The 15491-nt window shown below is 36.9% G+C and overlaps 1 protein-coding gene across 1 annotated transcript; it reads right to left on the bottom strand.

The window, feature by feature from the left end:
• Positions 1 to 12119: 12119 nt before the first annotated feature.
• Positions 12120 to 13975, bottom strand: LOC118797757 (CMRF35-like molecule 8). Its single transcript, XM_036557022.1, has 3 exons — positions 13863 to 13975; positions 13455 to 13777; positions 12120 to 12466 (listed from the first exon to the last, which is right to left on the bottom strand). Exons 2-3 carry the CDS (start codon positions 13525 to 13527, stop codon positions 12120 to 12122), a joined length of 420 nt encoding a protein of 139 aa, XP_036412915.1. The 5' UTR covers positions 13528 to 13777; positions 13863 to 13975.
• Between the last annotated feature and the right edge of the window lie 1516 nt (positions 13976 to 15491).

Raw genomic sequence — 15491 nt, 5'->3', positions numbered from 1 at the left:
AAATTCACTGATAGAATCTTATATTCTAATGCTGTACACTTCTTACCTTTAAAATGATTCAGTATAAAGAAGAAAGTTTCTGAATGTAAACAGATTAATTCAATTCGTATCTACTCACCAGTAATTCTGAGGTTGATCTGTGTGATATAAACCTTGTATCCATGATCAGATGTCCAGTCTGATTCAGCTCCACACCAGTATTCACCAGAGTCTCCCTCAGTCATATTATTGAAGCTCACAGTGAAGATCTGCTTTCCATCATCATGTAGATACAGTTTTCCCTCATTTATCCATCTTCTGTTCTCTTTAACAGATGTTTTATAATTACAGTCAGCAGTGCCCACTCTCTTACAGAGAAACTTGGGGTCACTGCTGTGGGATTGTGGGTATTTGCAGCTGATGTTTACACTTCCTCCTAAATGGCCAGTCACACTGATATTCTTTTCGTAGTCTTGATCTGTCAGTCATAAACAAACAAATATATATATATATATATATATATATATAACATACCATACATATTCATACATATTGTGTTAATAGTATTGTGTGTGTTTGTGTGTGTGTATATATATATATATATATATATATATGTAATTGTGTACATATTGTTTTGCACTATCATTACTATTTGTACTTCTGGTAGATACTAACTGCATTTTGCTGCCTTGTACTTGTACTGAGCAATGACAATAAAGATGAATCTATCTATCTATCTGTCTATCTATCTATCCATATATAAACAAGCAAATACAACATTTACCTTAATTATTGTAAAACATTTCTTTTCATTCATTAAAAAATAAACATTAAATGAATTAAAGTAAACATCTAACAAACTCTACTGCAGCAAGATTATACTCTGAAGTGCTATTAGCTCTGAGTAGAGATGGATGGATCAGCGTTTTTGGGGCCGATACTTTTTGCCTTTCAGCATGATTGGCCGATAGCCGATACCTGTGGAGGGTCAGGCTGGCCTTAACAGGCCTATTCACACCAAGTATGATCTTTTTGTTTGTATTTAGTTTGTATTTCCATCTAATGTTTGAAGGAGAAACTGCAGGTTCCTTTGAAAAAGGGGCCTCATGCAGGACTGCAGCAATCCTTAACTCACGAAATATGGTGATTAAATTAGAGAATTATCAGTGACATTAGAGAAATAAGTTAGAGAAACATCAATTGCCAATCGCATATTTGGGTTAAAAATAAAATGATACTGATACACATCCTTCCATCTCTACCACATGCTTCCATCTCTAGCTATGATTAGTTATTCTTAAACTGTTCCATGTTGATTTGATCAGTCAGGATTACAACATGTTTCACAGACATTAACTGTACTTTAAAAGCTCCTCACTGCTTTTTACATGTCAGCTCATTGCAGGCTTCTAATGTATCAGACAGGACAGTGTAATCACACCAGCATGTTTTAAAATCATCTCCCTCAAGATCACTGAACAAAAGTGAATTTACACGATTCAAATGTTCATCAGTTCCACACATGAAATATGTGAAATTAACTGGTTCATGTACTTACACATAAAAATGTGGATATAACATTTTATTTATGTTTACCAATGTACACATTTAATCCTTCTGTTCTGTTATCATAAACTGAACTGTTGAGCTCCTGTTTGTTCAGAACATCACTGATGATCAGAATTTACAGAAATATTGAGGTTTTGTTTTTGTATTCATTCTCATTTCTGAACCTCACTGACTCCTCCCCCTTTTGATAAGCTGTCAATTCTCTATAGTTCACTCCACTCTACTAAAACACATTTAGATCACACTGTTTAACGAATAGTTATATTCTTTATAGAGCCTCATACAGTAGAAAGGACTTGGACAGAATGATTTCTGATCTTTGATCCGTATGGGAGTTTGTACATTCCCTCTCACTGTAGCTGATGTTAATGATGCTGATGGTTTAGAATACTAAACAAATGCAGTGACAGAGACTCACCTTTCTTTACATTCAGTTGCACTGGTGTGTAGATGTCAAAGTCCAAATATATATCAACTCTACACTGGTACAGTCCAGAATCCTCTACAGTGAGCTCTCTGATCAACACCCAGAACACTGCAGCGCTGGTGTCATCAAACAGTGAGAATCTTCCTCTATTTATCCACTCATTTTTAGCGTCTGTCCAAATTGGCTTCGTCATGCAGGGCCATGAACCCTTACAGAAATATTTTTTGTTTGATGTGTATTGTGTCCCATATCTACACTTGATGAGGACTCCTCCTCCTGAATATCCTGTCACATCTATAGATTCTCCTCCACCTACTGAAAGAGCACAAAGACATCTAAGTAAAGGCTTCATTTGACTCTGCTGATAGTGATGATTATTTAGAAGAGCATCTCCTTACCTGAAATCAGGAAGAGGGTGAAGATGAGGAGGATCTTCATTCTGAGTTCAGACTCACAGACCAACACCAACTCAGGCAGATATCAGAGGCCCTGAAGCGTACATCTTATCTGTTTCTGTCTGTGTGACTGTATCTTAAAAAGAAACTTATCTTATGATCTCATGACCACTTCCCTTTCTGACCCTGAGTGAAGATGGCCTGTGGTCTTCTCAGGAACACATTGTGTGAAATGTGTTAGAACAAAGTCTAATAAAAAAATTAAGACCTCTACTGGCATCTAGAGTGCACAGTCAGCAAGAGAGGAAGAAAGATACTGTATGACTGAAAACCCCACTATAATTACATATAATCACATTCACAAGCTGCTATTGTATATAAACTTGTATGGAATACACAACACATTGCCTGAGACTCTAGCCATTGTAAAGCACAGTGCATTTAAAGGGGAATCCCACTGATTTCAGAAAAGTTCTGCATAATTAAATGGTTAAGATGTAAACAAAGTCATTCAGAGTGGTTTAGTGTGAAATACTTTATTCTTGAGAATCTTACTGAGTCAGAATTGTTCATAGTGTTGATGATAGGAACCAGAGAGTTTAATACCTTTAAAAGCTAAATCACCAAAAGTTATGATATGCTTATGAATAAACTGCCTGAATTCTGAGACAATGATTTATGACTGGCTTATTAAAAAAACATTCATATTGGAGAGGTACATGCAGGGTAAGGCAAAAAACTTATTTTTTCAGGTTTATCACTATATTTTACCAACATCAATGTTATGCATAAACACTAAGAAGACACGTGTAGGTTCATTGGTGGTTTTGGATAGTAAATAAAATGTCTATATTTGCATTATAGTTGTACTCATTTCGACCCCTGGTTCCTATCACCACCACTGTAAAGAAATCTCAACCATTTCACACCAAGCCACTCTGAATCACTCTGTTTACATCCCAAACACTCAATTATGGGGAAGTTTAGAAAAATCTGTGGAGTTCCCCTTTAAGAAAAAGACTGTATAAGTCTATATTTCACATTAATAAACATTAATAATGTAGCATAAAAAAGTTTGACTGTAGAATAAAAGTCTTTCTTGTTGAAGGTTGCCAGGGTAACAGCATCATTAGAACTATCTGCATTCTTGATCAAATTTACAGTTGTACAGCAGATTTACCTCAGAGTGCCGCTTCCTGAGAAATCAGAGAGAATTGTGGGTAACTGAGCTGTGGAGTAGATGACCTGATCAGGAGAGCTTGATGGTAACTGAGCAGTAAAATAAACAGGATTTGAGAAATCACAGATTGTGGGTAACTGAATATTATCATAAACAGGTGGTAGATGTTCTGAGGGGTTTGTGGGTAACTGGACATTATCATAAACAGGTGGTAGATGTTCTGAGGGGTTTGTGGGTAACTGGACATTATCATAAACAGTTTGAGAAGGTTCTGAGGGGTTTGTGGGTAACTGGACATTATCATCAACAGTTTGAGAAGGTTCTGAGGGGTTTGTGGGTAACTGGACATTATCATCAACAGTTTGAGAAGGTTCTGAGGGGTTTGTGGGTAACTGGACATTATCATAAACAGTTTGAGAAGGTTCTGAGGGGTTTGTGGGTAACTGGACATTATCATAAACAGTTTGAGAAGGTTCTGAGGGGTTTGTTGGTAACTGGACATTACCATAAACAGTTTGCGGAGGTTCTGAGGAGTATTTGGGTAACTGGACATTATCATAAACAGTTTTTGCGAAGGTACTGGAGCAGTAGAGTAAACTGTGGATTTATTTATTTATTTATTTTTCTCTCTCAACTACCTACAAAACCCCTCATGTTTAACAAGCAGAGGGCAGCATCTGTCCACCACTGTTAGATTACTGGGGTCTAATGAGCGGTTATGTTTGATAAATCCTGTGGGACTCACACTTGAGCATGCAGTTTAAATCAGCTACATCTTTTTGTGTGTTTTAGGATCAGTGATCAGACTGAGGGTCCAGACCCTGAGCAGCTGCTGGTGGGGTGGAACCTGCAGTAATGCAGACAAATCTCAAATAACTCTCACACACAGGAGTCTCTGCACTGAACTAAATTCAAAAGTAATAATAAATAGTGTACAATTTGTAAAATACAGTTCCTGTGATAAAATCTGATTGGCTGAGCCACATTCTAAATTACTGTAAAATGCTTAACGTATATGGATACTGAGCATCATTTGAATTCTGTATCGATGTGCCCTTTTATTACCAAAAAAATTGCTTGGCAGAAGATTTATTTTATTTAACTATTATTAAACAATGAATTTTTTGAACGTAGCCTGTTTTAAAACTGGGGCAGTGACTTTTCTTTGTTTTGCATTGTGCTTTAAACATGAAAAAAAATAGTGTGCAATTTATGTTACATTTAACAGTAACTAAAATGCCTCTTCTCACATTTTCTCAGTCAGTCCTCTCAAACAGTGTGACAAATCCATAAATCTGTCAGTAAATCTGTTTGAGTCCCATTCAAAGCAGTGATTAGGACCAGTCACAGTCAGGGGGAGGGCTCAGAACAAACAATGTAGTGATTAGGACCAATCACAGCCAGGGGGAGGGCTCAGAACAATCAATGTAGTGATTAGGACCAATCACAGCCAGGGGGAGGGCTCAGAACAAACAGTGTAGTGATTAGGACCAATCACAGCCAGGGGGGGGGCTGAGAACAAACATGTAGTGATTAGGACCAATCACAGTCAGAGGGAGGACTCTAAACAAAGAAGGCAGTAATTAGGACCAATTACAGTCAGAGGGAGGTCTCAGAACAAAGAAGGCAGTTGGAGGTCTCTGAAAAAAGAAGGCCATTTTTAGGACCAATCACAGTCAGAGGGAGGACTCTAAACAAAGAAGGCAGTAATTAGGACCAATTACAGTCAGAGGGAGGTCTCAGAACAAAGAAGGCAGTGGGAGGTCTCTGAACAAAGAAGGCTGTTTTTAGGACCAATTACAGTCAGAGAGAGGTCACAGCACAAAGAAGGCAGTGGGAGGTCTCTGAACAAAGGAACCAATCACTGTCAGAGGGATGTATCTGAACAAACAATGTTGTTATTAGCCCCACTGACATGTGCAGGTCAGTGTTCCACCACGATCTTCCTTAATGTTCTTTAATAGGAATATTTATCATTAGCCATCCAGGTCCTCTGACAGTCCTGCGAGCGTCTGCCTGAAGCTGGTCACTATGTCACTAAAATTGAGGCTTGTCAGTCCGGTGTAGGTTTCTAGAGACCTCTACTGCCATCTAGAGCACACTGTGTGTAACTAAGAACATCTGAGAAAGACTAAACACTCTTTTCTATTTTCAAAACAATTGAGTTTACGGTGATAATAGTGGAGAAAAACCTCCACATGTTCATGCAACATCACCCTGCTGTCTGTATATGAACATATTCAATAGTGCTGATGTGCTGCAAAGTTATCTTTCTATCAAATTTAATAGGCACAAAGTTATTGTTCTCAACTGATAACACTATTATCAAAATGTGTAACCTTCAATAAGCTTTAATGGTTAGTGGTGTGCTTAGACTCTGGAAGACTGAATCTAACTGGTTAGTGGTGGGTTTAGACTCTAGTAGACTGAATCTGATTGGGTAGTGATGTGTTTAGACTCTGGTAGACTGAATCTGATTGGCTGGTAGTGGGTTTACACTCTGGTAGACTGAATCTGATTGGTTAGTGGTAAGTTTAAACCATGGTAGACTGAATCTGATTGGTTAGTGGTGGGTTTAGACTCTAAGTCTGAGGATGGGCTGTGGTCTTCTCAGGAACACATTGTGTGAAATATGTTAGAAAAAAGTTGAATAAAAATGAAGAAGACCTCTACTGCCATCTAGAGTGCACAGTCTGCAACAGAGGAAGAAAGATACTGTATGACTAAAACCCCCCCTATAATTACATATAATCACATTCACAAGCTGCTATTGTATATAAACTTGTGTAGAATAAACGACACACTGCCTAAGCCTCTAGCCATTGTAAAGCACTCTGCATTCAAAGGGGAATTCCACCGATCTCATAACATTTCTGCTTAATGAGATGGTTAAGATGTAAACAGAGTGAATTGGTGTGAAATACTCTGTTCTAGAGAAACCTACTGAGGCAGAATTGTTCACAGTGGTGGTGATATGAACCAGATTTCTGAAGAGTTTATATAATAATATAATATAATAATAATATATACATAAGAGGGAAAGTAGAATACCGATGGAAGACTTAACAAGACTTGAGGAAGCTGGTCATATCAAAAATATTTACACATTGTAGCTTTAGTCAAAAACTGCATAGACTTACATAACTGGACATTATCATAAACAGTTTGAGAAGGCTCTGAGGGGTTTGTTGGTCACTGGACATTATCAGAAACAGTTTGAGAAGGTTCTGAGGGGTTTGTGGGTTACTGGATACTATCATAAACATTTTGAGAAGGTTCTGAGGGGTTTGTAGGTGGTTGAGCAGTAGACTGGAAACTTCCATATCTGAGGCAGAAAGGCAGAAAGATGTTTTTAATCTTCTCAAATACAGCAAAGGGAACCTGAAAGCATAGAACAAACACACCAATAAATGAATAAGTAAATAAATATGGGAATTAGTTTTTGAAGTAAACTCAACTATTATAACAGTTTTTTTCCACAGTGTCTGACATATGACAGTTAGGATGATGAGCGATACAATGTTTCAGTTATTGAGGATTCAGTATCAAACTTTTGATTGGTGGACACCTGTTCTATTGGGAGTCTACTCTGAAATATAATCATGACCCACCCTGTGGTCATTAGAGGAGGCTTGGCCTGAAGTTGGTCTGAGGAGAAAGAATTCCAGATCATAAACTTTATTTATTTATTCATTCATTCATTAATTTATAGGCTCCAGCGCCTCCCCCATGACTCAGAAGGATAAGCAGCTTAAAGAATGTGTGTGTGTGTGTGTGTGTGTGTATGTTTGTATTTGTATGTATATATACATGTATGTATTTACTTACCTACAAACCCCTCAGGTTTGGCCAGCAGAGGGCAGCATCAGTTCATCACTGTTAGTTCTCTGGGGTCTAATAACCGTTTATCTTTGAGTCCTGCGGCACTCACACATGAACATGCAGTTTAAATCAGCTTAATCTTTTTACATGTCTTAGAATCAGTGGTCAGACTAAGGGGCTGGACCCTAAGCAGCTGCTGGTGGGGTGGAATAAACTGAACAAGAAATGTCACTGATTTACCTGCAGTAATGCAGAGAAAATCTCAAATGCCTCTATAACAAAGGAGTCTTATGATCTAAATTCATGACTGCTAATGAAGAGTGTACAATTTATAGAATTCGGTTCCTATGATAAAATTTGATTGGCTAAGCCATATTCTAAATTACTGTAAAATCTTTGTAATATACAAAGATATGACTGGATTATTTGAATTCTCTTTTGAAGTCTCATTTTATTAACATTGCATTGCTTGGCAGAAGATGTTTTTTGTTTTACCTGATTTATTCAATGATTTTTTGAGTTTCTAAAATCAATAAGTGGTGCAGTGATTTTTCTTTGTTTTGCATTGTGCTTTAACTATGATTAAAATTTGTTTCACAATAACTAAAATGCCTCTTTCTTCTCAGGGTCTGTGAATCCTCCCACACAGTATGACAAATCTATAAAGCCAGCATACTTCAATTGAACATAGACCTAAATGAAACCAAAGTACTATAGACCACACTGTTGTACATCTACTTAAAAAGAACTAAGTGATCTCAGCATCACTAGAATCCTAATGCAGTGGACCAATCACAGCTGAGCAATGTGTCAAAATGAGCAAAGCAGTGATAGCATGAATCACAGTCGGGGGAGAGGTCTTAGAACAAACACGATGATGATTACAACCCCATAACAGCTAAATTGTTACAGTCGATCTGGAATATAACTGGTAGATGGACATAAATTCGTTATTATCTCATGTCACAGCATCCTTCTTGGAAAAAAAAAGGTTTCCGTGCATCAAAAAGACCATCAACATGAATCCTTAAATCTTCTAAAATTTTCTGAAGAAGCAAATGGAAAAATACAAATTTTTCTGTCTTCTGTTTTCTGGCTTGTATGCAACTTTATGCCGCATAAAACAGGCATGCATAGGCCACTGTGAAGAGAGGTTACTATCAAGTCACTCAGATAGCTTGCTATTATGATGATGTAAGGAGGTCTCAGAACAAACAAAGTAGTGATAGTACCAATCACAGTCAGGCAAAGATCCTAAAACAAACAAGGTGGTGATTAGGACTGTTGGTCAATTTAACACAACTTGAATGAATTCAAATTAAACTGTAAAATAATGAAAGGTGTGTAAAAAAAAGTAAAGCAGACAATACCAACCCCAAAACACCGGAAAATTCTCTACTCTGTCACTGTTTACTAACATTTATACTTCAATACAAATTACACATAAATCAAACTTAAATGCTTGTGGGTATATTTTGTTTATTCCATTTGAATTCACATGACCAAATCGTAAGGCAAATTATTCAGCAACTGCATGAAATAAATATAAATTTTTACTTTATTTATTTATTTTTTGTAAAAGTTTCTCTCAAATTAACAGAAAATATGTTTTATGATCACACATATTGCTATATGCTTACAATTTACTGCTGAAAGCCAAAAATCTTAGACGCTCTTTATATTATTTTTTAAAAATAATGTTTACAGAGCAGATCACTGAAGAGACGCCATCTGTTTATAGTTTATAGCTCAGATTTGTGACTTCCAGAGATATGTTGAGCTTGATGTGTATCTTGTCTCATATGGACAGGATATTCAGGAGGACTCCTCCTGAATATCCTGTCACTCTCTCTGATTCTTCTCCACCTACTAAAAGAGCAAAAATGTCCATCTAAGTAAAGGCTTCATTTGACTCTGCTGATAGTGATGATTATTTAGTGGTGGGTTTAGACTCTGGTGGACTGAATCTGATTGGCTTGTCTGCCACAATCCTGAAATTTTAACTGACATGAAATGATACACTACGCACGCACGTCTATTACACAGAATCAGGTGTATCAATCAAACTGTTTTTTATTTTTATGAGAGTGAAAATTCAAGCAAAAAATACACATTCTACTAGTGTACATAGCTACATAGCTAACAAATAAAAGCATTACTTTAAAGATTAAACTATTTTAGAAGCTAACTTATTTTTTTATTAAATAAGTCCCATGTTGAATGTCCCTTTTTTGAATGCATGTACTGCTTACTTGCTAACATTTATTTGCCTCAGCTCAAGACAAACTATTCTCATTTTGCTTGTTGCAGCATAATACGATTGTAATAAGACTCTCTTTAGGAGTTGATATATGTAAAAGGAAAATACAGCCAAAGACAAACACATGTAATAATCACAATCTAAAGAAAAGTCATAAAAGTTTAAGAATTCTGACATACAGGTGATCAAAGACAAAGATGAACCAATGTTGAAATAAAGGACAAAAATACAGAAAAATTGCAAAACAAGTAATGATGACAAGTTGACCAAGTGAAGATGGTAAAAAGAATCACAACCACATTGAGCATTTGCTCAGTCTGTACATAGAGTCCCTGATTGTGTTAAGCTGCGGTAGAGGTTTAGGCTCTGGTAGATCGAATCTGATTGGTTAGTGGATGGGTCAGGCTTCAGGAGTCTGAATCTGATTTTTTGTGGTTGGGTTTAGACTGTATAAGATTAAATCTGATTGATTTGGTGTTGGGGTTTAGACTCTGGTAGACTGAATCTGATTGGGTGGTGTTGGGGTCTAGACTCTGGTAGACTGAATCTGATTGGGTGGTGTTGGGGTTGAGACTCTGGTAGACTAAATCTGATTGGTTGGTGTTAGGGTTTAGGGTCTGGTAGACTGAATCTGATTGGTTGGTGTTGGGGTCTAGACTCCGGTAGACTGCAGCTGATTGTTTGGTGTTGGGGTCTAGACTCTGGTAGACTGAATCTGATTGGTTGGTGTCGGGGTCTAGACTCTGGTAGACTGAATCTGATTGGTTGGTGTTGGGGTTTAGGCTCTGGTAGACTGAATCTGATTGGTTGGTGTTGGGGTCTAGACTCTGGTAGACTGAATCTGATTGGTTGGTGTTGGGGTCTAGACTCTGGTAGACTGAATCTGATTGGTTGGTGTTGGGGTTTAGGCTCTGCTAGACTGAATCTGATTGGTTGGTGTTTCTTGGTTGAAGAGAAAACAATGTTGGATCATTTTCATAATTCCCAATACTCTGAAATATGATGTTAAAATTATAAGAGATTGCAACTTTTGACAAATGAATCGCTGAAAAAAATCACAATGATGTATTTTTGTACCCACCTCTCTGGAACATTGTGCCTTTGTTTCTGGACCTGTTGGTAAAGAAGACAAGCAACAGAGAATAAATGCAGATTTACTTTTATTTTATATGAATTCAATGGAATAAATATTAACTGCAGTATAATAATAAGTAACAAATAAACTTATATGTAAAGTGTTCTCAAGCCCAAACTGAATTTATTCTGATTCTAGTCTCCAGATTACGGCTGCTATAATTTCTGATAACCACTTTTCATTTTAAGTCACACTGACTCCACACACTCAATCTTGACTCCAGGTTTTAAATTTTTTTTGTCTGGTTAAAAAAAAAATCATGTATATAAGGTATGATAATTTCCTATGGTTTTTGTGTGTGATCGTACCTTGAGTCTTCCATCTCTTTTGAAATGTGACTATGAAAAATAGGAGTCCAATCAGAAGCAGCAGCAGAATCGCAGAGACACTAATGATCACAGAGGAAACTGGAAATGCTGGAGGTGGAGAACATGAATCATAGAATCAGACACAACCAACAATCTGATCAAGCTAACAGGACATGACCAGATGTTCTATAGGTGTACTGTATATTAAAGAGGACATGAAACACCCTAATTTTGTTGGGTTTTGGATGGTTAAAATGTGACACTGTTTTATTTATTCTCTGTTCGATGTTTGCGATGTTGTCAAAAACTCACTGACCATCTTATTTTAAATCTGGTTTAACTGACTGTTAAATCTATAAGGATTTTGGGAGAGGGAAGACATCTTGTAAATGATTCTAACTACATCTACTGTTTCATGTCCACTTCAAGTGAATTCACTTGTAGCAGACAATGGAGATGATGTGGTTTTGGACATTGATGATATGGTTGGTTTTGTGGTCAGTGAGCTGATGTATGTTGATGACTGTGGTAGAACACTTAGATCTGAAGTTTGTTTAGGCGTTTGTGTAGATGCCATTATTGATGATTGACTACAGTTTACCAGGACAAATGCAGTCTGAATTTTATACCTGTTGAAGTCCTAAATGAGGAATTCATTGCAGTTGTAGATGTAGAGGAGGCTGTTTCTGTGCTCTGTGGAGTTGAGCCTGATGGTAATGTTGAGGATGATGTTGCTGGTCGTTCTGTTAATGAAGATGAAAATTTCAAATGTCGTTTGTAAAAATTGTCATTATTATTGTCTTTATTTCTTTATATAGATCAATCTATGCTCTATGTATCAAACTACAACCTCACACATTCACATTTAAAATGATTATCCATTCATTTATTACAGTTGATTTATGTATATTTGAGTATGCAAACTATAATCTCTTTCACTGACCTTTTCCAGATGGTTAATAATGCTGTGCACTTATTACCTTTGAAGTGCACAAATATATAGCACAACGTTTCTGTAAGTAAACAAATTGATTTAAGTCAGATCTACTCACCAGTAACCCTGAGGTTGATCTGTGTGATATAAACCTTGTATCCATGATCAGATGTCCAGTCTGATTCAGCTCCACACCAGTATTCACCAGAGTCTCCCTCAGTCAGACTGCTGATGCTCACAGTGAAGATCTGCTTTCCATCATCATGTAGATACAGTTTTCCCTCATTTATCCATCTTCTGCTCTCTTTAACAGATGTTTCATAATTACAGTCAGCAGTGTCCACTCTCCTACAGAGAAACTTGGGGTCACTGCTGTGGGATTGTGGGTATTTGCAGCTGATGTTCACACTTTCTCCTACATGGCCAATCACACTGATGCTCTTCTCATAGGACAGATCTGTCAATCATAAACAGGTACAACAGTTGCATAAACTTCCAGTAGTTTGCTTATGGTAAAACAGTTTTCTTGTTTTCTAAATTCTAAATAAATTATTAATTACTAAATTAATTACAGCACACATCTAACAAATTCTACTGTTTTATACTCTTTTGAAAAGCACAATTAATCTCTGAACTCCTGGATCATCAAACTAATCCAGACTGATGTTTAGTCTTGTGATACAGTTTCAGTCTGAACTGTAGATTTGCTTTTAGCTCTGATTAGTGATTCTTAAACTGTTCCATGTTGATTTGATCAGTCAGGATTATAACATGTTTCACAGACATTAACTGCACTTTAAAAGCTCCTCACTGCTTTTTACATCAGTTCAGTGCAGGTTTCTAACGTATCAGACAGAACAGTGTAATCTTACCCGCATCCTTTAAAATCGTCTCCCTCAAGATCACTGAAAAAAGTTGCTGAATGTACACGATTCAAATGTTCATCAATTCCACACACATGAAATATGTTACATCAAATTAAATTATGTACTTACATATAGTATCAATACTGATATAACATTTCATTCATGTTTAGCCAGTTTACACATTAGAATGAAGTAAATTTAATTTTGTCCTTCTGTTCTGTTATCATGAACTGAACTGTTGAGCTCCTGTTTGTTCAGAACATCTATGATGATCAGAATTCACAGAAATACTTAGGTTTTGTATTCATTCTCATTTCTGTACTTCACGGACTCCCCCCCCTTTTTAACTGTAAGTTCTCTATAGTTCACTCCACTCTACTAAAAGCACATTCAGATCACACTGTTAAATGAGTAGTTATAGTTTTTAAAGTGATACATACAGTAGAAAAGCACTTTTAGACAATACAGTTTCTGATCTTTGATTTTTGTAGGAGTTTGTACATTCACCCTCACTGTAGCTGATACTTATGATTTATGAGTTTAGGAAAGCAAACAAGTGCAGTGTTGAGAGAGACTCACCTTCCTTCACATTCAGTTGAACTGGTGTATGGATGATAATGGCGAAATATTTCTCAGCTCCACAGTGGTACATTCCAGAATCCTCTACAGTGAGCTCTCTGATCACCACCCAGAACTGTGCAGCTCTGGTGTCATCAAACAGTGAGAATCTCCTCTATTTATCCACTCATTTTTAACTCCTGTCTTGATTTGGTCAGCACAGATTAACAGTGAACCCTTACAGAGATATTTCTGGTTTGATGTGTATTGTGTCTCATATGTACACTTGATGAGGACTCCTCCTCCTGAATATCCTGTCACTCTCTCTGATTCTCCTCCACCTACTAAAAGAGGACAAATGTCCTTCTAAGTAAAGGCTTCATTTGACTCTGCTGATAGTGATGATTATTTAGAAGAGCATCTCCTTACCTGAAATCAGGAAGAGGGTGAAGATGAGGAGGATCTTCATTCTGAGCTCAGTTCACAGATGAACACCAACTCAGACAGATATCAGAGACTCCTTAACTGACACTCTGTCTCTGATCCTGTGTGATTGTGACAGTACTGTGTCTTCAGCTGGGTCTAAATCAGAAAGTCATGACATGCCCACTTCCCTTTTTGACCCTGAGAAAGCAAGAGCTGCAAATTTCTCCTCAAGATGATGTATGAATCATGTAGTAGCGAAGCTACAATACAAAAAAAAAGTTATCAAATAATTTCATGGCACAAAATAAACAGTGGCTCTGAGTTGTGTTGAAACAGCTTCTATTTTGTGCTTTTTCATCACAGTTTTGCCTGTTACACTGGACAAAACGTTCTTTTGCATAGTAAAATACACCACATTTTAGCACTAATGTTGTGTAAGAGTTTAAGTAATTTCAATTCCCTTTTTGCTGGTTTTACAAAACTTTAATCTCCATCTTTGTGTCTTTGGCTTTATCCAAACCAAAACCAGTGGAGTGATCCCTGCTGTCTGTATAGTGTACACAAATTTGATAGCACTAATGTGCAAGTTATCTTTTTCTTTGAACTGTTATTCTTTGGAGTTATTTCATTTGCAGGCAGATATTTCAAACACTAACCTATAATAGTGGCTCAGTTATGAACTTGTATTCTGCTTTTGCCACCTCATGAACTGTGAGAACTATACTGTGAGCTATTTATTTATTTGTAGGAGTTGTATAAGTTAGCAAAAATATAAGAATTAAAAGTCATCACAATTCAGGAGGATGGGAACATAATGTTTTCAGCTAATCTGAGGACAACAGCCACTGCCTGTTTACATTCTGTGTGTCATAGCCTACTGCCTTTTTCTTTGGTGCTTTTTAAAGGAATGGTGAGGAAAGCAAAATGTAGATGTAGACTGAGCTGTCTTACTTCAAATCTAAAGTACTGAAGAATGACACTAAAATAAGACAATTCTGAACTGATTTTTATTTATTTTTATTGCAGGATGTTTTACCTTATGTTGGTGTAAAGTGTTGTGGACTGCAGTGGAGCAGAGAGAGAATCACCTGCTGGTGAGTCGCTCTGTTCAGTTTCTGCTACAGGAGATGATGATGTAACCATGCGAGTTGGCCATGTGGGTGACTGCCCAGCTTGAGCTTCTGGATATAAATATGAATCAATGTACTGATGGCAATTTTCCCCTGATATAGATATTGTATAGTATCAGCTTTACCCATCTGATAATTTTCTTGACAACTACTAAACTTTAAAAATTGCTACTTTTATATTAATCACTTAATATAAGATCATAAAGCTGAAGAGGCAGGATGCAAGTGCAAGTCCTTATATTTTTTGAAAACACTGAAGAAAACAAATCCACAAAGGTGACTAAACAAGGAAACAACACTAATAAACAAACTACTAAAACAGAAAGAAAACAAAAGAAAACTAGAAAACTAACAATGGACCTAATTGAAACTACAGCACAGCTACATGGCGGCCTGAGCCGGCTTTTTGGATGACGCTGCACTGCAGCTGTGGGGCTGTCAGGACCAGTAGTGTTCAGCTGCATTAACAGTGCTACGCCACAGCTATGAGGCCTCTTGGATC

Source organism: Colossoma macropomum, unplaced genomic scaffold (genome assembly GCF_904425465.1).
Source record: "Colossoma macropomum unplaced genomic scaffold, Colossoma_macropomum, whole genome shotgun sequence".
NCBI lineage: Eukaryota > Metazoa > Chordata > Actinopteri > Characiformes > Serrasalmidae > Colossoma > Colossoma macropomum.
This window is presented reverse-complemented; position numbering and strand designations above follow the sequence as displayed.